The sequence below is a fragment of the Lycorma delicatula genome, chromosome 5 (genome assembly GCF_047948215.1).
Source record: "Lycorma delicatula isolate Av1 chromosome 5, ASM4794821v1, whole genome shotgun sequence".
Lineage (NCBI taxonomy): Eukaryota > Metazoa > Arthropoda > Insecta > Hemiptera > Fulgoridae > Lycorma > Lycorma delicatula.
The window spans coordinates 118,731,339-118,758,251 of NC_134459.1; the positions used below are offsets into that span (position 1 = coordinate 118,731,339).

Sequence of the window (26,913 nt, forward strand, 5' to 3'; positions counted from 1 at the left end):
TGACTAAAAATACAAACGCAAAAACCAACAATTTATATATTGTTGGTACTAAACTATATATTGTTGGTACTAAACTCAAAAATACTACTAAAAACAACTTTGGCATCCAAATCAGAAAATTTTTATAATAAATTTATAAAATTTTTTTCTTGTAACATTACATACATAATTGTATGAAATATTATGTATAATAATATGTTACATAACATTCTTGTAACACCACAAATAAAAAAGGAACTGCACAGCATTTACATGGATGGGTCAATGAAACATTGACAAAATAAATGTTGATCAAAGCAGCATCATAAAATAAAAAATTGAAAGTATGTGAAGATACATATTTAATATTTGAGCAAATATTTGTAACACTACATAAGATACAGAAAAGTCAAATATTTTTAATTGGTATTATTTAAAAATCATTGAGTAATACTGTTTCTGTAAAAAAAGTGGTGGTTAGATCTTTTGATAAGCCTTCTTTAATTTATTAAAAATGGCAAGAAGGGAAGGAAGTAAGACAAAATATTCTCTTTAATTACAATCTTTGATCATACATAAATAAACTAAATTATGAAACTTTTATAATTTAACAATTCAAATTTTAAGGATCATAAAATTACATTCTACAGTAATATATATTTTTATTAAAATATAAAGTTTTTCTTAAACACTAATTTGTAATCTAATACAAAGAGTTCTAATAAATTTATTGAAGTTCTAATTAGAGTTCTAATCTATACACTTTATTGGAGATTATTAGAAAATCAAGGTTTAGGAAGTCAATGATGTATGTAATTTGTACACTCATTCCATAATTTAATTCCATAATTTTTGCCATCAAACTAAGCAGGTGTGCACCCGTGCATTGTCTTGATAGAAGAGGATCTTTTTCAAATGAGGATGTTTTCTCTTGATTTTTTTGGTGCAATAACGATGCATAATACTCTCCAGTTATTGTTTGTCCTTTTTCCAAGTAATCTGTGTAGATGATACCGCGTTTTGATTGTTCCTTTATCTCTGGAGTGTATCCATATTTTGTCCACAGTTATGTATAACACAGAAACTCATGAGGTTTGTGACAGAAAAGTGCCAAAACAGCCTGAGTTGACCACACAATTACGTTTATTCTTCACTGAGAGCAAACATGGCACCCATCTTGCCAACATTTTTTTTACACCCAATTTTTCATGCAAAATTGGAAACACTGTATACCTTGCAATATGCCTGTGGCCTCAACTATTTTGCGCACTTTGATTCGTCGAACACTCAAAATCATATCGTGAATTTTGTCAATCATTTCAGGGGTGGTCACTTCCACTGGACATCCTGAACAATGTTCATCTTTTGTGGATGTACAACCACGTTCAAACTCATTTACCCAACTGTAAACACTTACAAGCACAGTAGTAGATGTGCCATGAAGTTTATCCAACTCAGCTTTGATCTCTTTCAGTATTAAGCATTTTACATATAAGTGTTTAATCGCCACTCAAAACTAACTATTTTCTATTTTTCTAAACAAACAATAGCTTGTTGTTCAATTGACTATGACAACTTTCGATACTACAATCACCATGGACTTATTGAACATATTTTCAATACAATTTCATCATATATGATAATATGCCTCCTCTATGAATCATGAGACCTTGCCATTGGTGAGGGGGCTTGAGTACTCAGGGATACAGAGTAGCTGGACCGAAGGTGCAACCATATCGGAGAGGTATCTGTTGAGAGCCAGACTAAGGAATGATTCCTGAAAGAGGGCAGCAGCTCTTTCAGTAGTTGTTAGGGGCGTGAGTCACAATGACTTAAACGGCCATATTAACATCACTCAGTCCTCTGAGCACTGCGCAGCTGAAAGAAATGGAAAACTACAGCTGCTTTTTTTTCCAAGAAAATGTGGCTCTCTGCATTTTCATATAGTAATGATGGAGGCGCCTTCCTTGGTAAAATATTCCGGAGGTAAACTAGTCCCCCGTTCAGATCTCCGGGTGGGGACTACTAAGGAAGGGGGGATGTAGTAGAAATTAGTGAGGTTCGGTGGGAAGAGGAAGGCAACTTTTGAAGGTGATTTTAGAGTAATTAACTCAGCTTCAAATAATGGGCAGGCAGGAGTAGATTTCATAATGAACAAGAAGATAGGGAAGAGAGTAGAGTATTTCAAAACGCATAGCGACAGAATCATTGTAATAAGGATAAAATCAAAACCTAAACCGACAACAATTGTTAAGGTCTATATGCCTACAAGCGCCCATGATGATGATGAGGTAGAGTGTATATACGAAGAGATTGATGAAGCAATTAAACATGTAAAATGAGATGAAAATTTAATAATAGTTGGAGATTGGAATGCTAGCATTGGAAAAGGCAAGGAAGGAAATATAGTGGGTGAATACGGGCTGGGCAAAAGGAATGAAAGAAGGGACCGACTTATAGAGTTTTGCATGAAGTATAATTTAGTAATTGCCAACACCCAATTTAAAAATCATAATAGAAGAATATACACTTGGAAAAAGCCAGGCGATACTGCAAGGTATCAGATAGATTATATCATGGTTAAGCAAAGATTTAGAAATCAACTCGTTGACTGCAAAACTTACCCTGGAGCAGACATTGATAGCCACCATAATTTGGTGATAATGAAATGTAGATTGGGGTTTAAAAACCTGAAGAAAAGGTGTCAGATGAATCGGTGGTATTTAGAGAAGCTTGAGAAAGAGGAGGTAAAGAAGATTTTTTGAGGAGGACATCGCAAGAGGTCTGAGTAAAAAAGATAAGGTAGAAAATGTAGAAGAAGAATGGGAGAATGTTAAAAAGGAAATTCTTAAATCAGCAGAAGCAAACTTAGGTGGAATAAAGAGAACTGGTAGAAAACCTTGGGTTTCAGACGATATATTGCAGCTGATGGATGAACGTAGAAAATATAAGAATGCTAGTGATGAAGAAAGTAAAAGGAACTATCGGCAATTAAGAAATGCTATAAACAGGAAGTGCAAACTGGCGAAAGAAGAGTGGATTAAAGAAAAGTGTTCAGAAGTGGAAAGAGAAATGAACATTGGTAAAATAGACGGAGCATACAGGAAAGTTAAGGAAAATTTTGGGGTACATAAATTAAAATCTAATAATGTGTTAAACAAAGATTGTACACCAATATATAATACAAAAGGTAAAGTCGATAGATGGGTGGAATATATTGAAGAGTTATACGGAGGAAATGAATTAGAAAATGGTGTTATAGAGGAAGAAGAGGAAGTTGAGGAGGATGAAATGGGAGAAACAATACCGAGATCTGAATTTAAGAGAGCATTAAAAGATTTAAATGGCAGAAAGACTTCTGGAATAGACAGAATACCTGTAGAATTACTGCGCAGTGCAGGTTAGGAAGCGATTGATAGATTATACAAACTGGTGTGTAATATTTATGAAAAAGGGGAATTTCCGTCAGACTTCAAAAAAAGTGTTATAGTCATGATACCAAAGAAAGCAAGGGCAGATAAATGTGAAGAATACAGAACAATTAGTTTAACTAGTCATCCATCAAAAATCTTAACTAGAATTCTATACAGAAGAATTGAGAGGAGGAGTGGAAGAAGTGTTAGGAGAAGACCAATTTGGTTTCAGGAAAAGTATAGAGACAAGGGAAGCAATTTTAGGCCTCAGATTAATAGTAGAAGGAAGATTAAAGAAAAACAAACCAACATACTTGGCGTTTATAGACCTAGAAAAGGCATTCGATAATGTAGACTGGAATAAAATGTTCAGCATTTTTAAAAAATTAGGGTTCAAATACAGAGATAGAAGAACAATTGCTAACATGTACAGGAACCAAACAGCAACAGTAACAATTGAAGAACATAAGAAAGAAGCCGTAATAAGAAAGGGAGTCCGACAAGGATGTTCCCTATCTCCGTTACTTTTTAATCTTTACATGGAACTAGCAGTTAATGATGTTAAAGAACAATTTAGATTCGGAGTAACAGTACCAGGTGAAAAGATAAAGATGCTACGGTTTGCTGATGATATAGTAATTCTAGCCGAGAGTAAAAAGGATTTAGAAGAAACAATGAACGGCATAGATGAAGTCCTACGCAAGAACTATCGCATGAAAGTAAACAAGAACAAAACAAAAGTAATGAAATGTAGTAGAAATAACAAAGATGGACCACTGAATGTGAAGATAGGAGGAGAAAAGATTATGGAGGTAGAAGAATTTTGTTATTTGGGAATTGAATTACTAAAGATGGACGAAGCAGGAGCGATATAAAATGCCGAATAGCACAAGCTAAACGAGCCTTCAGTAAGAAATATAATTTGTTTACATCAAAAATTAATTTAAATGTCAGGAAAAGATTTTTGAAAGTGTATGTTTGGAGTGTCGCTTTATATGGAAGTGAAACTAGGACAATCGGAGTATCCGAGAAGAAAAGATTAGAAGCTTTTGAAATGTGGTGCTATAGCAGAATGTTAAAAATCAGATGGATGGATAAAGTGACAAATGAAAAGAGGTATTGCGGCAAATAGATGAAGAAAGAAGCATTTGGAAAAATATAGTTAAAAGAAGAGACAGACTTATAGGCCACATACTAAGGCATCCTGGAATAGTTGCTTTAATATTGGAAGGACAGGTAGAAGGAAAAAATTGTGTAGGCAGGCCACGTTTGGAATATGTAAAACAAATTGTTAGGGATGGAGGATGTAGAGGATATACTGAAATGAAACGACTAGCACTAGATAGGGAATCTTGGAGAGCTGCATCAAACCAGTCAAATGACTGAAGACAAAAAAAAAAAAAAAAAAATGATAATATGATGTAGTGATTCAAATTATAAACTTGCCCAAATATCAAGTGGCAAATCTAGTTATCTACATGTTTTTTCTTTACGTAATAAAAGTAAACACTCAATTTTATATATAAAAATTTTATTTTTAATTTTACCTTTGACCTATACCAAACTCCTATGATGACAGCCCAACCCATTTTTAATAACCCATGGAACATCTGAGAATGCAGCAACTTAAAAACTAAAATGATCTAAATCAAATTATAATGATCATTAAAGCATTTCTATCCATTCTCTTAGATGGAATGGATACTGTTAAGAATTTAATGGAAATAATCACAGATAAAATTAACTAAACAAATCTTTTTTTAGATAATTTTCATAAATTACTTCAAACTGTTTTATGTATATTAACAAAAATAGTTAACATGCATTAAATTATATTTAAATTGAATATACATTTCTTACAACTCCAATTTATCATTATTCCATTCATGATATAAATGAAACTACTAGTATAATTTATACAATATTTCAGGAGATTTAAAGAAAAATGTTTGTTGTTATTGAAAATTATTTGTTGGCTGACTTCATGTTTATACATGCATTCAACAATTTGTACTAAACAGTACGTGCATGTATAAATGAAGAGGTCATATACATGTCATATAATATGACTGAATATTTTCACAATGATATAAAATGCTAACATAAAAAACTTAATAAATAAAGTTAATTCCTAAACTGAAAAATGATTTTGCTATAAAATGAAAAAAACAGAATCTTAAAGAAAAATATAAATTAAGAAATACTTCATTCAAGAAATATTTATTTAACTTTGCAAAATAATATATGACAAGTAGTAGGCATTGATTAACAGTTAATACAGCTGTATTAAGATGCTTCAAGTCCTATGTTCATATCCAATAAACAGCGGTTACTTTTAATTGGATGTAAATATTTAAAGCAATTGAAATTTGTTGCCAGTAATATGGTTGACAATACTTTATTAAAGACTGGGTGGAAGAAGATTTCAAGAGACCAATTGATTTTAGGACTTTACAAGGCCACTGGCATAGTAAACTGTCACAGCCTAAAACTTAATATCTTTTATTTGAAAGTGGTTTGCCTTACAGATAAACCTGTCCAATCTCAAAATAAATTAAACATAACATAATTCAAATTAAAGCTAATCAGTTAAAATACACACACACACACAGAGTAAAACCGAAACACCATCATATAAAACAAAATTGCATATTTGTTTCAATTTCTGATTTTACTGTGCAATATTTTTTTTAGGGTATTCCTGATTTTCCACCATCAACAGATGAAGACTATCTTTTTGGGACACCGGTGCTAGATGAAGATTTACCTCCACCCGACTTTGAAGCTCTAGAATCATCATATTCAGAAGAAGTAGCAACTGAACCTTTAGATATTCCACCACCATTAGAAAACTTACCGATACCTGAAAGTGAAGAAGTTAGTGAAGCCAGTACTGAAGTGAATGATGATGACTTACGATATTTACAAAGAAAACAAGAATGTGATGAATTAAAAAAAACAAAAGAATTTGAAACTTCTTCAGAAGGCGAGTCTTCTTTATCTAGTGCTGCTACAAAGATACAAGCAGGAGTTCGTGGTTATTTGACTAGAAAACATATAAATAACCAACCGGGTGGAACAACATCAACATCAGGTGCATCAATTCCCAGTAGCGATCAATCACTGGGTGATCTTGGATCATCTAAAGATGAAGATGGACCAGTAAAAAGTATGATATCGACTGAAGAAGAAACAGAAATCTGCAGACATCCTAGTACTCCAGAAAAATCAGAACAGAGACCAAGCAGCATCGATAGTAAATTAAGTAAAAAACGGATGTCATTAGATAGCAGACTTATTGTATACCCAGCATCAAAAAATGCAAGGCCAATGAGAGCAATGTCTGTGTCAAGTCCAAGAGATGATATTAGCAATGAACAAGTTTGGCAAACATTACAACAAGAATTATCAACTGCAGCAACTAGAATTCAGTCAAATTATCGTGGATATAGAGCACGTAAGCAACTGACCAGAGGTGATGCTGTTCAAATGGCAACTACCAGTACAAGTGCAACAGGTACAACAACACCCAGTAGTGGTAGTTTAGATGGCAGAAACAGTCGAACAGGTGGTGCAGCTGATCGAACATCAGGTGAATATCATGATATGATTGCTCTAACACCTCCAACCATAACTACATTAGGTAAATATCCATCTAATAATATAGTAATTAAAACTTTTATATGTTTTTTAGACTGTGTATATAAGTATAAAAATTTGCATATAAGAGTCCACATTGTATTTGATTTACTGGCATTTCTGCCACCACCATCCCATTCAGTCACCCTAAAGCATAAGACTGAATGTCCATGCCAGCAAGAGCATAGTAGTAGCTGCTCGTACTACTGTGCCTCGAAACAAGTGTATGCAACCAGACTCTTAAATAGCTTCTAGAGCTAACCTACTTGCGTGAACGATATAAGCACAGTATATTCCACCATTTGCTTTTGTGTGCAGCCATTGACTTGTCATATATTTACTAAATTGGGTAGGCGCACCATAACTATACTAAAATATATGAACAGTCATAAATAATAAAATTTATCTCGTCAATTGAATTTAATTTTAAAAAAAGACAGCAATTTGCTGCCATGCCTAGGTCGCTATATGCTAGCAAGTACCTGTCCACCATTTATACCCACTTAGATCTATTGGTTGGTGGTTGAACGGTGACCGTTCCTCAAGGGCAGTTTCCGCAAACAATGTGATTTTCCTTGATGCCGGTTGAACATCACAACTGCATCAAAGAACTCCCACACAGTACAATAATGCGGCTCACACCACATTGACTCATCACTTGTAAGTGGCCAATTTTCCCTGACCTCTAAGTTCCAGGGTGGACCAAGTTCTGGCCCCTTCAAGAACAGGGCAGTATACATCATATACATATATTCGACTGTACCTCCCTGCACACACACAGCTTAACAATTTCCAGGCAGAACCTGAACAGATATTGCATCAAATTTACATGGTTGGGGAGCACCTGGGCCCTTTGTTGCCCTTAAAAATGATCTTGAGGCGTACCTTCCACCAAAGTCTTGTATAAAATTATACAAAGACCTTCCCTTATTCATGCTGCTTTATTCACACTAGGCAAGCTTCCATCGTGAGACAATGAAGCCTCTTCTGCAAGTGGGAGATTGGCAACTGTATGAAACTTAGATCCAGTGCATTGTGATCATAGTTCCGCTCCAGAACATGCCTGGCTCAAAACCACATCAAAATACCTCGGCTTTCCGACCTCTTCACAACTTCCCCATGGCTGCCCAAACTTTCACTACTAAATCAATTAGGAAAGCCTCTTCCAAAGTGGTAGTTGCCTGGTAGAGGTTGCTTTTAAAACACCAGTGCATACAATGAGAACTCCACACTGGGCACTCCATAAATTTAGAATAAGTGCTCTATTATTTTCCAACCTGTGCCCCCAGATGGGTGCCACGTTAGCAGTCATACATTCAAAGACTCCTCGGTACAGCATGTACAGTTGGTGGCCTAACAGCCCATAGTCCCTCCGAGCAATTCTCTTACACTTGTGCATCAAAGAGATGGTGTTCGCCACTACTTGTTAGATACGGTTGCTAAACAACTTTTCGTTAACCATTACACCAAGGTACTTTGAAATCTTACTTGGCTGATTATACAGCCTTTATACTTAATGTGGGGTTATGACTGCATAATAATTTGTCCGCGCCCTTCAGAAGCATATACTTCATCTTGGGCATAGAAATCTTTAAATTTTGACTGTCTATCCAGCCCTCTGCAACTGAAAAGGCTGCTTGTGCTCTTTCCTCTAGTTGCAGTCGTGAATTACCATAACCTAATAGGAGACAGTCAATGGCAGAAGCCTGGGCCACAACCCCTTCTGAGAATGTCAGAAATCAGTTAAAAACCAGGTTTCACAGCAGAGGACTGAGAACGGAACTCTGCAGGCTTCCCCCCTGGTCACAAACTTTTCCACAGCTAGGTGCACATCCTTAAACAGAACCATTCAGTTAGACAAATAGTCACGCACAATGGCCTGTAGGGCTTTGGGAACATTGGAGTATTTCAACACATAGAGGACAAAATGCCAACACAAGGAAGGAAATGCTGCCTCTATGTTAATAAAAATTTCCAAAACATATTTACAGTCAGCGCTTTCCACCTCGTGCACATTGTATGCCAACTTATGATAATGTAAATAGTCTCTTTATCACAATAGATACTTTATAAATAATTTTGTGCACCCAAATTTTTAATCTTACATAGTGCCAACAATATTAAGCTGATCCCTCATGTAAAAAATTGACCCTGACCTGATTAAAAATTCATGATTTATATAACTGCACATGACTGATATATTGTTTTTTTTCAAATTAAAACAATTAATTTTGAATCACCAGAATTTTCAAATAATATCACTAAGGAAATAAGGAATACATCAACTAAATGGGATACACCACATAAATAGTGAAAATGTTAATTTTTAATGAAAGCTGATTGTATTAATAAGTTTAAAAATTTGGTAATTTTAAAATAAACCTGCGATCTGAATTTAAAATAACTGCCTAGAAAATGCAAAGTAAAACCACATGATATGAAGAAAAAATTCATTAACAATTACTGGAACAGCAAGCATTATTATAAAAATTAAATATTTAAATTATATATTTTTTTAAATTTTACAGCTTCTTCAACCTTTTCAATATAATCATTCTGTGAAGACTCCAGTACTTTGCGACACAAATTCTCTAATTTTTTAATAAGTTCTATGATTGAGTGGACTTCTTTTTACACATTGTAAAACAACCAACTTACACAACTGTGTATCAAACTTCCAGATAAATTTTCTTTAAGTACTTTCCATTTTGTTACCAATTTATTCTTGAAAAAGCTGTCACTACATTGTATTAGCAAAAAGTTTATTTTTTTCTCTTATGAACAATAAACTTTTTTTTTCAAGGAAATTAAGCATAAAAAACATTTCTCTGGATTATTTCCTGAGAAGTAATACTTACTTTTAAAGAGATTTATTCAACAAATTTTTTAATTTATTGAAAATAATTTTAGGAATCTGTGTATCGGTTTCTAGAAATAAAAACATGGAAAAATTAAATATGTAAATACGTCTTATAAAGTAAAAAATACATGCAAATATTTACTGCAAAAATAAAATCACAAAAAAAGGGAACTGGAATTCATCATGATTATTTAGATACTAAGTTGAGATGAATCATTGAGATTCATGTCAAATATAATTCTAAAAATCAAAAATAATTTGTTCAAGTTTATTCTTCAGTGATTAAAAAATTAATGTTTATTTGCAACTTTTTTTGAAAATCTTATACAAAACCACTTGCCTGATCTTTTTTTGCTCACTTTAAAAATTGCAAAAGACTGTGCAATTGTTGTTTGGTTTGATATAATTCTTCTGATCTTAATTTGCATACACGTTCTCTAGTTTTCAAATTTTCTTTCTCTTTATTTTCATCATCATATCTTAATTTTTTATTCTTCCCTTGTTCTTAACATTTTCTTCCTCTTCATATCAATCTTCTTGTCATTTTTTTGAGATATATTTTGAATGTTAGCTTTCTTTCTCCTGAATGATTGTTTCTTTTTAATTTTTGATTATTCACCAAATAATCCAATAATAAAAACTGAAGAGTTTAATTAACTTTTATTTACACAACACACCAGAAATCTTTTGTTAATCAGCAACTCACAAAGATATGAATAACACTGATCTAGTAATAAGATTAATAAAGGGACTTTTACTCTATCCTAATATTTTAAGTAAAATTGTTGAATTGATAATTGTATAAATATTTGATGTTAATAAAAACTAATATTTCAGCAATTGTCTAACTGTCCATTTTATGAGAGAATTGAAGGATCATATCTCACTTTCAAATGAAATAAGTTTAAATGAACTACAGCAAAAAATGTGTATATGTAATTTAATAGGTGTACAAGGAGTGTCCACATCAGATTTTTAAGAAATAAAAATATTCTATCAAAGAAAGGAAATAAGAATATACTTTCTGCAGTTAAACAAGTTGTCTTAATAACAACAAAGTGAATACCTTAAACAACTTGTAATTCCAACAAAGTAACTTGTAATTTTTGTAATCCTTAGACAACATAAAATAATTTTTAAAAAGCAAATCGAACATTATCAAATTTTTAGTCTCACTTTCCTCCTATAAAGTAGAAAAGCCATCAAAATTGTAAGGTACTCAAAATAGAATTAATCTTCGGTCTGCTACCAGACGTTTATCAGCAGATTAACTATATAAATTCACTCACTTTCTTAAAAAATATTCCAGATAGTAATAAATTGATATTTATAATGAATGGTTTTGTTATGATTTAACCGTGTCGTTAGTAAAGAGATTAGAAAGAGAAACAAGAATGCTATCCTAAATATTTTGTCAAATTTTTAAATTTGTTATAATTTTCCAGTATATGCAATTGTACATTTCATATCATTATTTAATTATAAAATTTGCAATTAAAACTACTGGTTACTTAAAATGAAAACTACTGATTTCTATCCCACTAGAAACATATAACAAATTGTACCATTACAACTATACCAATTTAAAATTCAAAAATAGAAAAATCAAAGTCATATTAAAAATATTTTTTTCTGAAACCATGATCAAAAAGAAATCAATAGTAAGAACTGATTGTTGATAATTATGATAGAATATATTTTGTGTAATACACACTTAAGATTCATTTCTGCCTTCTTCCAAGAAGGCAGAAATTTCTTTCCAAGAAGTGTCTTCTTGTAAATAGTTACAAGAAAAAATACACCTACATATTAACCCTATCTATCCTTGACATCTAAATTCAAATAGGAATTCTGTTTGAATTAATTAAATGATATCAAATTTATAATTTATGACAATCCATTATGATACCAAGAAAAAGGAAAATATTTTATTATAAGAATCTTTATTTTAATAAAATAATAAACCTTTATTAATATAAAATGACAGTAGTAATAATAAAAATATTACATATAAATAAATAATATGTGAAAGAGTCACTTATTTTAATGCACTAACATCTGTCAGAATATTTTTGACTGAGAATTTATTTTGAGGCTGTTTGGTTGTTTTCCAAGGAGAGGAGAATGAAGATGTGGAAGTGGAGGAGAAGAAAGAAGAAGAGGAGAGGAAACCAAGTGGAGAGGGAAGAGAAACGCCAGCTGGCGATGTGACAGCACCTACTAGTGAAGAAGAAAGCAAGATGGTGAAGAGACGGCATGCTGATATTAGTGACGACAACGATAACAAAGAGGAAACAGACGACCAAGGGAAGGCTGCTACCAAAATACAAGCAGGTTTTAGAGGATATAAAACGCGTAAAGAAATGAAAATGGATGATGATAAGTCTAGTAAAACAGAAAAACCTCAGTCATCAGATAATTCAAATAATCTGTCAGAAAGTAAATCAAATGAATCAAAATCACCCTCAACAAGACATTCAAAAGATGCAGAAAATGAAGCAGCAGCAAAGATTCAAGCAGGATTCCGTGGTATGAAGACACGTCAAGAACTAAAAGCTAAACAAAACTGTAGTAAGTAAATAATAATATCTAATAATAATGGTGCTTTACAATGTAAAATAATTAATTAAAGTAAATTAAATTAATATATTCCAGCGATTAGTATTTAGACAAAAATTAAATCTTGATTGGTAAACAGTCAGTTTAAAAGATGTAGGCATTAGAATAAAGTGCACAAAAAAGATTGAAACTATGTATTTTTCTACTGTTATCATTTTTTTATAAATGAAGTACTGGGAAATAAACTTTTCAAATTTTTATTATACTTCTCTAATGCAATAAAAATAAGTGGTATTTCTTAAGTATACTAATAAAAGGAAAAATACAAAAGATTAAAAGTAATTTTTCCTTATTTATTTTTTTTCTTTACTAGCAACAAAGTTATTAAACTTTTTCTTTAATTTATGTGTAAAATGGTAATTTACTGTTATAATGTTAACAAAAAAAAAGAAGAAAAATGCGAAACATTTTAGAAAAGATATGTAGCTCATATTATCATAAGAGTTAAAAATAGATATTTCAGAAATTTTTAGTAAGTATGTGTTCAATATTATAAACATGGACAATCTAAATAAAAGAATTTATTAATGGTGAAGTAACAGAAATCAGCACTTAAGAAATTTTTTATTTACATTAATGTAAAAATTACCTTGTGTCTAATAATATGTAATTTTATTTTCTTAACATAAATTGTGTAATGAATTATACTGTAATAATATAGTATATGAAACAAGAAACTCTTCTTTCAAAAATTGTTAAATTTTAATTATAATAAATGTCAAAAATGTTTAAATAAATAAAAAATGTTGAAAATATATATATATATATATATGTGTGTGTTTAGGGACCTAATTCGACTACTTTAAATGTATTTTATTTTATAATAATAAATAAATGTTCATACTATATATGTTCAGTTCAGTTTGTAGATAGCTTGTAAATATTTAAATGTTCTTTAATTAATTTAAAAATAACATCTTTAAAAAAATGAAAAGGATTAATGTTTGTTAAAAATAGAAAATAAAATAACATGGTAGAAAATATTATAAAGTTATACAATGAAGAAATAAACTGGAAAAAAAAAATAATTAAAATTGAGTATATAACAAAATGCATTTATTTTTAAAGGGAAGAAATGTATAAAGTTTATATAATAAAAGTACTAAATTTTATAATTGCTTTGATTTCAAGTTCTGTCATTCATGTACAACTGTTTTTCGTAATAAAAGATTAAAAAAAACTCAATTTAGACATTAGACAAACAGTCAAAATAGAAGAGTAGTATAAAAGACGATGGATAAACAAGTCACAAAATAAATAATCTGCAAAATGACGCTCTAAGTCTAATGAAATTAAATAAACATTCAAGAAAAATGGGCTGATATTAAAAAGTATTTTTATAAATACAATATTTCATTTTGCTTAATAGATTAAAAATATATTTATTTTGACATAAACATTAAATCTGGAAAAATAAAAATTTAATTTAGGCAGAACTTTCAGTTATATGAAATATTTGTTATAAGAAGAAAAAGCCAATCTAATGATACAACCTGGTTATGAAGTTTAGCTAATATTAATAATAAATATTCAAATATGAGTGTTCATAAGATTGATAATTCTAACGATTCGAATTATCATAATTATTATTAAATAAAATGTAAATTTGATGGTTTAGAAAAAACCGTAGAACATTAAAATTTTGCAAATTTTGCTTCTGGGTCAACCAAATACAAACTTGTTTTAACTATTAAATGCCTAATAAGTACAAATTTGTACTTATTCAACATAAAATATCAGATACACATAAAATATTAGAAATAAAAATATCAGATACATGCAACCAGGAACACAATATTCAAAAGTTTTTTATCATGTTTTTCATTTTATTTCTGAAAATGTGACCCAGATAACAAAAACACTCAGTAATAGCAGAGGCTAAATAATTTAAAAATAATAACACTATTTTTTTTTTTTTTTTACTGGTGCCGATACTATTTTTCCAGTTTTAATAAGTATAAATTAAATTAGTTTTAATTATTACCTAGTTTAAGAGCAACTGAATATGAAAGGATAAAATGAAAAATTAGAACTGTTAATCAAGATCTTTGAAAATAAAGAGAAACCTATCAGTTTTTCTATTATAGTAAAAAATCCATCTTAGTTTTGAGTAAATATTAGAAGAGAATAATAACCAAACAGTAGGGATAATGTACATTAAAATTTTTTGCCAACTTCTACAGTGGAGGGTATACTCTATTCACTTTGAGAGCTATCGTATTGTAAAAAAAACTGCGTGGTGTAATAGATGAAAGCTACGTGTGCAAATTATGGATTTTGATGTTTTATGTGTGATTTATGATCTGATTTATGTTTGATGTTTTTATTTGGCACCAACTGAGTAAAGTTATTTACAAATTAATTACACAGCAGCTATATTTAGTTATATCACTGTTGACAAAAACAAGATAGACAATAAGTATTATATAAATACTGGTGAGGACTAACAAACTAACAGTCAATGGTACATTACTGCACTAACACAAATACACACACTACAGTAAAATTTCACTACTACAAACAACATTAGGATAGCTCTTACACTAAACATGTATAATCTGTCTTTCATCTAGATAATTCAGTCAAATACAAGGATGACTTGAGATTTTTCACATACAACAAAATTTTCCACACTCCAATGATTATGCATAGGAATGTAGGTATGATGGAACCATCAGCAAAAAAAAAAAAAAAACATTTTCAGTTTATTTTGACATACTTTGCCTCTTATAGTAAATAAAATAGAAAACAAAAAATAGTGGGAATGGCATTCAAATATTAGAAAAGTATTACATCATATACAAAAATTTACCTAATAGTAATATTTAACAAATTATGTTATGCAAAAAATAAAAACAAAATTGTATAAAATTTCTAAAAGGTAATAATTAAAACATACAAATTTATGTTACTATTAATAAATAGCAGAGAAGAGAAAGCAATATAAAGTGTATATATAAAAATATTCTAAATTTACAATTAATAAATAAATAAACATGTTTAGAATTAGTTTATTGAAATATGGAGATAGTACACATATAAGCTATTAGAAAAAAAAGTGGAGTAGAGCTGGCCCTATTACAAGCAAATGGCATTCCTAAAATTCAACCATTATCATAACTGTACTGTACAAAACTAAAAAAGAAATTCCAAATCATATAAAATATTAAATTGGATATAAAAACATTACAATACTGCCACAGTGTTATTAACAAATTCCTAAATAATATAAAATAATATTATATGATAATCGTTTTGATCTTTAATTATATAAAGTTGTATTAAGTATAACTCTGCTTTAATAAATGGATGTGAAAAAAAGTTTATTAAAAAATAAAAAAGTGATCAAGGCAAAATAATGTAATAACTATTTATGTATAAAAGTGAATTTCTTACATTTTCAATAAAATATAATAATAATGTAATAAATAAAAACATATCAAAAAATTTCATTATCAAAATTAGTACAACTAGTACGATACATTTAAACAATTTTTAATTAATATTCAAAGCGAGCTTCTGAGTAGAAGGTAGTATGAAATAATATAATAGAAAGTATTAAATGTAGAAGTGATAAGTTCATTCTTCAAAAATGTTGAATTCATTTTGTGTTCAATATTTTATTACAGTAAAACCTCATAATCCAAATCACTAAGTAATCTAAACAACATACCGAATAAACAAAAATAAATACAATCTCAATTAATAGTTATTTCCATAGTTTTGGTAACTGATCAGCATATTTATTGACGATATAAGTCTTATTCATAAAGATTTAACTATAAATACTAAGTTAACTATAAATAATATTAATGTTACCAGAAAAGATATTTAACATATTCCTTATATCCTTAAATGTATAAAATTACCTTTCTGAAAAAAATGTTTCATTAATAATAAAAATTTTACAGCAGTATGTAAAATATTATTTTTTAATTAGATTTTGTTCATCAAAGTAAAATATGAACTATTTACACATAACACAAGTTTCCTGCTTTAAATAGAATATAAAACAGTCATGTAGTTAATTCTTATAAAAATGCTTATTACATTAAAAAAGGATTAACATGAAAAATATTTCATACTGTTACTTACCTTTCTGCAAAAATTAATATTTCAAACCCTACCTCAAAAATACTAAAAAAAATCTGTATTCATGAAAAGTAAAAAGAAAAAAATTATATTTCTAAATCAATAATTAATAAAATATATAATGTTAATAATGATATATATACAACACCTGGGACCTTCACCACATCATGTTCATTTTGGACCTTTAAGCGTAAGTATAAGTTTCCTTTATTTAGCTTGTAATTCGTGATTAGGGACTCCAAATCCGGGGAATTTGGCATTAAACCAACTCAGTCATCCCAATGTATGGTCTAAGTTTTACTGTATACATTATAATTGTGCACAAAAAAGCATTAAGACTGAATCAAAGAGTAAGTAATGTTAAATGAAAATTATTTTCAAATCCATATGGTTTTATTAGAAATAAAGTGCAATTACCAACAAGAATGTTTTTGATTGACTACTCTTCCGATATAATTAATAGATCAATTTCATGAACTTTCACTAATTACATATGTTTTTTGAAGTCGCATATCCAGCAAAAAGTTCAATTATTTTATTACATACTGATAAAACTTAAAAATAACAGCAAAATACAAATTTGAATTTTTAAATAAAGAATTTTACCAGTAAACAAAACTAAACTGTAAATCATATACTGCTTTGCTTGATCTGACTTTTTAAAAAATTAAGAAATTTCTTAATATATCTGGGATGTTTAATATTCTTGAGAGCATCTTTTTTATTTATAGGAGCAAATGATGCGGCATGCCAGGTTGCCTATGATTTTTATAGCATTTAACAATAGAAAGCACAACCAATCAATAACTACCAATTGAATGGTATTAAAGTTAGTGTAGCAAAAAGCTATAAAAAATATCTTGTTAGGTTGTTAATACAGGTTTAATAATAATTATTTTAGCTCATTCCTTGACAATTAAAACTTAATGAAAAAAATGGGATAATTTGATTAATATGACTATGTATGGATCCTGCAGAATAATTATATACGCTAATTTATACCCAAGCATTTTCTCATTAAGTATGAGTTTATTAAACTCATACTTAATGAGAATAGTTTCATATTTTCATTTGAGATTTTATTAATTTCAATGAACTGAAATGATAATTTTAAAATTATATTTATTAAAGTTAAAAAATAATTTTATTTTAAATTAATAAATAACAAATATAAATTAATTAATAAAAGTAATAAAATAACAAAGCAATACCTGTTTTATTACAGTGTTCAATACATAATTGCAGATGCCTTGTCATTTTAACTAGATTCCTTCAATAAGTGTTGGAAAATATAAAAAGATGGATTTTATAATTATATGAACAGAAGAATTTTGTGTAAAAAAAAGGTTTTGGAGCTACGTTGATATTATTAATTTCTAGTTATGACTTGTTTTCTTTGAAAATAGAAGTGTTGTAGATGAGAATTAATCTATTTTTACTGCTTTAAATTTGTCAGTCATTACTGTTCATAATGAAATATGAATAATCTTTCAAGCCTAGATTAATATAATACAACTTTGTGAAAGTAAATCATAACAAATAAGCCTATGTGGCCTACAAGAGTTTCACAGAAATAAGGTTCTTAAACAACATAGTTAAATGGACCTTTTGAATTATTCCCCTATTTAAAATGTTTTTATGGTATTAGATGTTTATTATAATTTCAAGTCGCTAATTAATGACTGATTTATAGATAATTATTGGACCAACTAATAGTCATTTTTTGTATAGGTCTGTTAATTTAATTTCTCATAAATATATATTCAAATACACTCATACAATCCAAAGTTGAATGTGTACGTATATAAAGGTTTTAATAACACTGCTTTCAAATATACATAAATGTGTAAATGTAACCAATATAATGAATAATATTTCGTTGTAGTTTGTTAAAATTAAGAGTAAAATGTAATAATATTTAATATTATGAAAATCAAAGCATTATTATATACAGAAATATTAAAACAACCAAAAAATAATTAATTAATATGACAAATAATTTATCAGATATATACTGATCAAAGGTTTGAAATAAATTACATTATGTATAACTGTTAAATAATGACTAATATTCACACTAAAAACAAGAAATAAATGTTATTAATAAATCAAAAATACTTCTAAGTTTGTGAGTTATTTTTATATAATACTTTAGATTTTAATAACATAATCTAACATTTATTATACCAGTTATACCATAAAGCAATTTATCAGTAATGTGTAATAACAATTTGTTGTTAGTTCTGTAAGATTTTATGTAATATGTTAAACTACATTAAAGTACTGTGTTAATTTATATTTTAATAATATAAACTTATACAAGCTAAACTATAAAATATATACAGGATAATTAATATGTTAAATAGAGCTAAAGCATTAAAAGATTACAAAGAAAAAGCCAGTATAAATAAAATAAATTGTTTACTTATACAACTGAAATTTCAGATAAAATGCAACACTAAATTAATTAAAAATTGTTAAAGCTTAAAAAAGTAATAAAAAAAATAGTATAATAAAAAAAAAAAGATCACATGTAATTCAGTTACAAACACAAAAAAGTAAATTAAAGTTCATAAGTGACAGTATATTTGAGTGAATTATTACCACTTTGCACATATTTCATTAGCATGAGTTGATTGCTATTTGTCAGTACTACACTCTGACCCCACAGGAGAAGACACCCTCCATGTGATGGTTTCAGTCGCCACCTCACCCCCTCCTGTCAGTACTATAGCAAATACAACAATGTGATTCATTTAGTCAGTGCTCTAATTTTCTATTCTAATAACATCTGTCCTCCCACAACACAAAAGTACAAGCCACTGTAAAGAAGCATATCTCTACACTATTTATCTATTCACAGTAATATATATTCCAATCCATTTTATTGAATTTATTATTTGTTAAAGTTGATATGACTGATAATAAATAGTAAAAAATTATTAAGAAATTTGGGAAAAATAAGAAAAAAAATTAAACTTTAAATTGACTGTTATCTAAAGATAATTAACAATTATCTAAAGATTCCAAAAAGGTATAGTAGAAATATCACTAAATAGTACCAGCATGGGTACTGCTACCCACTGTATCAACAAAATTCAAATCAAATTAAAAAGACATTTGAGATATTATCAAATATATACCCAAGGTAGTATACACATTTCTGTTAAATACAAATGAAAATTAACTCTTATATTAATTAAAATGAAGCTAGTATATTTATATAATTTTATTTTGATTTCAACTCGTTTCAAAATAAATACATGATACAATGAGTAGACAAAACAAATAAACATCATTCTTTCACAAGTATATACGTTTAAAAAAAAATGTACAACAATCTGAAAAAATGGTAATAAAATAAAAAAATTATAAGAATAAATATACAATGTATAATTTTTTAAATTACATAAAATACATTTTCAAATATCTATCTTGCATCTACCTTTTCATCCATAAACTAAAATAAATTTATGCAGAAGGAAGTGTAAATTTCCGACTTAATATTAAAAATAAACCTACTTTATTTTTAAACAGTTTTGTCGATTATTTTGGGCTTTATTGCCTAACAGGTCCATATTAAAATAAGAAAAAAAAATTAATCAACCACAAAATAATAGAACAGTTTTATTGTTTTATAATTTAAAACATTTAAATAGTCATAAAGCACAAATATTATTATTAAATATTTATCAATGTTCATTGCCTCATTAATTATATATGAAATTTTCAATAAAATTTTTGAGGTGTTTAAATAAGTGTGAGATGAGAAGTTGTTTGGTAAATAAATATTGCAGACCAATTAATTGTATATGTCAATAATATACATTTTTTATCCTGATTATTGAATGTTTTTGCTAAAAAAAATAATAGATTGTTTTATTTTTCAGAACCAAAACATAATACAAAAATAATGATAAATATGTGGCATAAGCATCTGCAATGAAGAATAAACAAAAGAAATTCACTTAACCATTTCAAAAAACAAATATTATTCATTTATATTGGAAAAAAGAAAATTTTTATTATATCAGGATTTGACTACTAAGGTCAAGTAGTCATCAGTCTGGATGAGTGCAATAACTGTACACCAAAAAGTAGAATAAAATAAAAGCACCAACTGGATAAAAAAAAAAAACAGTAAACTAAAAAAATACAGCACCCCAAAAACAAGAAAAAAAACTTCTTTTAATAATTAAATTCACCTGGAAGGTCCCCCTTATACTTCACCATCCTTAGGTATCTCATCTAATTTAGTTCAATCAAAAACCCCATTCAGGATATCCCCAACAACTTCATATCAACACTATATCTATAAAAGTTTTAAATCTCTTAATGTGAACACTTGTCCAGAAAATATACATCTTCCTCCTCTGGGTCATTACATAGTGAATAAAGAAGCTCAACCCCCTCTCAACTGAGCCTACAGTTCAAAACAAGAAATTTAGATGACTTACAGTGGTGCATTTAATTAAAAAATTGACATGTAAAAAAATAAATAAATAAAACTGAAATATACCCCAGTTAATTTAAAATAAATAATTGTTTAATTAGGAATTCATACAAAAAAATCATTGAACAATACAATAAATGGAAATTACCAGTTATTAGTTTAACTGAAACACGACTGTTAAAAAAAAAATATAGCAAGAACCTGCAACCCTAAATTAATAATTAATATTTACTGTTGAGTAGTATGAAGTACTCTTAAAGTTAGTAGTTATTCAACCATGTCAAAATTATTAACTTTTTAAAATCAAACTTTACATTTTACTACATTAAAATAAAACTCATAAAAAGATTTAACCAAACTTCTCTTTTAAATTATGAATGAATACAAAATGTAAAAAGAAAACATTTTAATAAAATTTATTAAAATTCTGAACATGAAAAATTAGTTTTTAAATAAAAATAATATTAAATCAACACAATACTGACACACATCCCCAATAGATCATACTGACTCTATTGTGTGCCTTCAAAGAGTAAAGTAATAAAATTAAGAAAAGAAAAGAAATGATTATTAAATTTACTATATACTGAAAACAAAGCATAAATATTACAAAGGAATTTAACTGTATTTATACTCTGGGATTACATTAAGTCATTAGTAAAAACGAAAAAAAATTCTTTGATTAAATATACATTACATACAAATTTTCTACATCACCTGATACAATTAATCTAACATTACAGCATCCATGATATTATTTGTAATGCTACTCTTATCATTGTTTCATCAAGCTGATAAGCAAGTATTTATTAAAACAATGACATCAATCAGAAAATAAATATGTACCTTAAAATTGTAACAAAACAATGAACTTAAATAAAACCTTTGGAACTGGTTCTGCAATATTAATCTACTTTTTTATATTTTATACTTTCATATAATTTAAAAATTAAAAACTTAATTACACCTAAAAATAAAATTAGTTTAAGAGCTAGTTAGTTTTTAAAAAAAAAAGTTAAATACGAGGGTAAGTCAATTATTATCCGCAATGTAGTTATAAATCTTATTTCAATACAAATAGGGAACTTACATGTACATCATTTTTCCACATAGTCCCCTTGCATTTCAACGCACTTGGTCCATCATTGCACAAGCTTACTGATGTCCTCATAAAAGAAGGTTTTCGGTTGAGCTGCGAGCCAGGAATTTGGATGTTTCCATTCCATACTCTGCCGTTTACTCTCTGGCTTGTAATGATGGATCCATGTTTCATCACCAGTGATGATTCTGTGTAAGAAGATGTCCCATTCATTACCATAGCAATCCAAATGTTTTTGATAGTTGTCCAAGCACGTTTGTTTATGCAACTGTGTGAGTTGTTTTGGGACCCATCTTGCACAGACTTTATGAAACCCAATTCTGTTGTGGATGATTTCATAGGCAGAACCGTGACTAATTTGCAGACAAAGTGCCACTTCATCGATAGTTACTCTTCTGTCTAAGAAACCCATGTCACGTGCACACTCAATGTTTTCCTCATTTGTGGCGGTAAATGGTTGTTCGGCTCCTTTGTTGTGCGTAACACTTGTGCGACCTTTTTTTAATTTTTCAATCCATTCGTAGACACTCCATTGTGGCAACACACTGTTCCCATACTGTACCTAAAGTCTTCGATGAATTTCCCTGATACAACTTCCGACCACAAAAAATGGATCACTGAACAAAATGGATCTCTTCTTTGGTGTAAACAGAAAGCAGATCAGCCATGGTTAATGGCAGGGCAGCGATAATGGAACTAACCTAGCAGCATCAAACCTGCACAGACATAACAACAACTAAACCACGCATGCGTCACTCGCAACACAACAGTACTAACAATATAAACAAAAATATAACTAAATTGCAGATAATAATTGACTTACCTTCGTATTTGTGTTTTTTTAACATAACATCAGATTATTTTTTTTTTTCAAAAAAGCAGTAAAGGCTATGAAATATTAAAAGAGATATTTAATTAAATAAATCTATTTATAAGTTACCTGGCACTAGATTTGATTAGTAACATAATTGAAAACATCACTAAATAATCGCATTTGTAAGTAAATACCTTGAAAATAATAAAAACATTTAAAAGAAATTAATACAAAATACATCTCATCAAATATATATATATATATATATATATATATATATATATATATATATATATATATATATATATATATATATATATATATATATATTCTCCATTAATATTTCAGATTATTAACATTATTTTTACTTTATGTGAATGGAATTATTTTTAAAAAAAATTGTTATTTTACTTTACTTACATTATTTAAAAACTTTATTTAAAAATATTGTACAATAATAAATCTACCATTTTCATACCGTAAATGAGTGAGACATTTTAATAAACAAATATGCTGTAAAATATATTCTCTGCTTTTTTGTTTGGTTATGTTTTTTGTAAATTAACAGAAAATAATTACTTTTAGTTGTTTATAACCGCACCTGTTTCAATAACACTTTGTTAATAAATGTAATAAATGCAAATAAATGATTAATGTAAATATAACATATTTTATTCTATTTGTTATTATGATGTATGTGATAATACTAATTAAATAATCCATGTTATATAAATAAATTAATTAATGTTATAAGTTTTACTGAAATGGCTGTATTTTTATAATTTTTAACACAGGATAGTTGTTATCATCTTTAATTATACATAATTATTTAAGATGTTTTCATTAACTTTTTTTAATACCATAAAGATAATGAACTGTTTTTAATATTCAAATGTATTATGTACATATAAATTTCAACCAGCCAATAAAATAGCCTAGCCTCCTGTATTATAAGGAAGCTATAGCTTACACTATCAAATCAAGTAGTCCATTCATAACACATACTTATTATACATAAAATATTATTTGCTATAAAATCAGAAATAAATAAATGCGTAACAATTAATGTATTTAACAAATCAAGACCTAACTGCATTTTAAGTTTAATAAACTCTTATAGGTAGAAAGATTACACAAGATATAAATTAATAATTAAGAATATTATCACAACATATAACATATAAATATATAGAAGAAAATAAAAACTGAACAAAAAGATCACTCATCAGTACATAAACATAATTTGGTTTATTTATTTTTTTACCTGCAAACAAATTAACAAAATTAATAGAACAGCAAGATTATGTAAAAATACGCCCAGAAAGAAGAAAAGAATGAAGACTTGCTAAAACACTATCACCATTTAGAGAGCAACTGCAGAATAATAATCATTTCTTAGTAACTGTAAAATTGAAAAAAAAAAAAAATATATATATATATACATTATAAAAAAATAATTAAAAAATATACCAAATAAAAAGAAAAATGTCAAGACCTAACTAATTTAATCTAATAATAAAATCCTACATTCATAAAAAAATAATAGCATATGTGATGAAGGATTAATAGATTTTCTGTGGAAAGATTATAGATACAAGAATATAACAACTGTAAATATAAAACAAATGTGATACAATAAAAGAAGAAATTTGCTGATTTCTGTGGTAGAGTGGTAGCATCTCAACCTTTCCTTCAGAGGTTCTAGCTTCAAATCCCAGTCAGGTTTGGCATTTTTCATATGCTACAAAATTTTCATTTTCCCATGCACAAGCTTCAAACTAATGTGTAGAATTAATTTATCAAGCAAACAAAAAAAGGAAAAAATTACTTTTAAAGTAATATTCAAAGCAATATTCACCATAAATAACTGAATAACTCTTCAGTTACATAATTTACTGCCAATTTTGTAACTTTTTTACAATCTTACCATAATCATTTTAAAATTCCAGAAAATCATTTTTTTCTAGTTGTATGTGTATTGTTGTTTATTTTACCATCAAGTAAAACAGAAATATTTTATCACAAACATTTTGCTTAACAATGAAAAGAATGCAGAATTCCAAACAATTACAAAAACAAAATAAAAATATATTATAATTAAAAAATGATGACAACTATCATGCTTAGTATAAATATACGTGTGTAATTATGTATATGTTAATTGAATTAAATGGATAGGCCTACTTTAACACAAAATTTGCATTAAAAAATATATTTAATCATTAACGAATTCATTAATTAATAAAAACAATATTTATATGTTATTATTTAACATTAAACAGAAATTATACAACTCACTACAAAATGTAATGTGTTTATCTCACTTTCATAAAAATTAAAAAAAAAATTTGTGGTTAAATACATTGCTTCACTAGACTGCTAAATTTATCCACAGTTCAGTACCTTCTGCTCAAAATGAAGATATATAAGTGGCACAAATAAAAGTGGGAATTATCAGATGTAGAAAGGTAATTAATCATTCATTATGGATATTTATGTATATTTTAAAAATAACACTGTTAGCAATACTAATATCTTTAAAATATCTATTTATTTTTTTCTTCAGCAAAACATATCATTAGAAAATATTGATGTCAATTACCACTTATTAACTTAAATAAACAAAATATGTCTATAATATTAGTCAGAAATGTTCTCTAAAATTCAGTATTATAAAACACAAGAGTGGTAGAAGTGGGATGATAAAACAAATCATTACGAATCATAATTATAAGGCATGAAATTAGAAAAGTCATGATGTAAGGCACTTCAATGAATTTATTTTACAAATAATAATCTATATGTATTCACTTAATTAACAGAGTTCTCTTTTCCTAAAACATTTAAGCTCGTCTTTTTTAATCACAAAAGATAAAAAAATATTTAATGTTGATTAAAATAACTGTTGAAAACTTGACAAAAAATAAAGGTTATGGTATTTCTTTTCAGATTTTATTATATTAATAAGAGTACAAAAAAATATGACTGTACATAGCCACTCAAGAAATTAAACTAACCTAAATTACACACAAGTAACAAATCGAATTGCATCTAAAATAACTGCAAATTCTATTCATATAAAAAATAAAAAAACCATTAAATACTTAAATAATAGAATATTTAACATTAAAATACTATATATAAACAAGTGTCATGTTATTATAAAAATAACAAATGATTGAAATTTCCCAGATGTATCAGATAAATTAAAAAAAAAAAAAAAAAAAAAAAAAAACAGTGCTTTTTTCATAGTGAATTTTAATTAAAATGACAAATTTAAATATCATTCAGCACATCATCGTAAAACTGAATAGAATCTGAAAATAGTTTATAGTTTTCATTCACAGCTCGTGCAATGAGGAATTAAATTAAACTGAAAATAATGAAATGAATCCTTCCACTCAAATAAATACTACATCAGTGATAGTCTTTGAAAGTGGTGCTCAAAAGGTAGGAATACTGGCTAATAGATTCCAAATTTTATTCCAAGTATAAAATTTGTCAATTACCATTACGTTACTAAAACTTCTACAAACCAGAAAAAATCATTATGATACTCCTGGGTGTTTAATTAAAATATAAACAATAACTTAGTCTGGGGATGAACTTCAATTATCTGGCCAAGTCCCAAGAAGCCTATGATGGTATAGAATACAACAAAAAAAAAATATCAAACAATTTCTTTTTAAATTAAAAAATTTCAAATTTAACAATATTTGTAAAGTTTTTTTTATAACTGACCACTATAAATACTGAATTACATTTTTTTATAAAATAATAATAAAATGAACCACAAAAATGCAATAATATAACACTAACTTAATATTTCTTTTTCACTGATTTGGCTGTAAAATAAAAATACTGTTTAAACATGATTCTGTGTTATAAAAACACATACATATGATCATAAAGTCTTAAATAAAACAATCTATGCAATTAAGGTAC

At 27.9% G+C, this 26,913-nt stretch overlaps 1 protein-coding gene across 6 annotated transcripts in view; it reads left to right on the top strand.

Annotated features, from left to right (window-relative positions):
* The window catches only part of LOC142325328 (uncharacterized), a 185,758-nt gene extending 159,975 nt beyond the window's left edge, over nt 1-25,783 (top strand). For 3 of the 6 annotated variants that reach the window (XM_075366937.1, XM_075366939.1, XM_075366938.1), the window contains exons 4-6: nt 6,087-7,035; nt 12,007-12,462; nt 20,493-20,740. In XM_075366937.1, the coding sequence (XP_075223052.1) occupies nt 6,087-7,035; nt 12,007-12,462; nt 20,493-20,548 (1,461 nt within the window). In that variant the 3' untranslated portion in view covers nt 20,549-20,740. Of the gene's footprint in view, nt 1-6,086; nt 7,036-12,006; nt 12,463-20,475; nt 20,741-25,534 lie in introns of those variants that run through there. The other 3 variants (XM_075366940.1, XM_075366942.1, XM_075366941.1) reach the window with 3 other exon arrangements.
* Nucleotides 25,784-26,913: the final 1,130 nt, after the last annotated feature.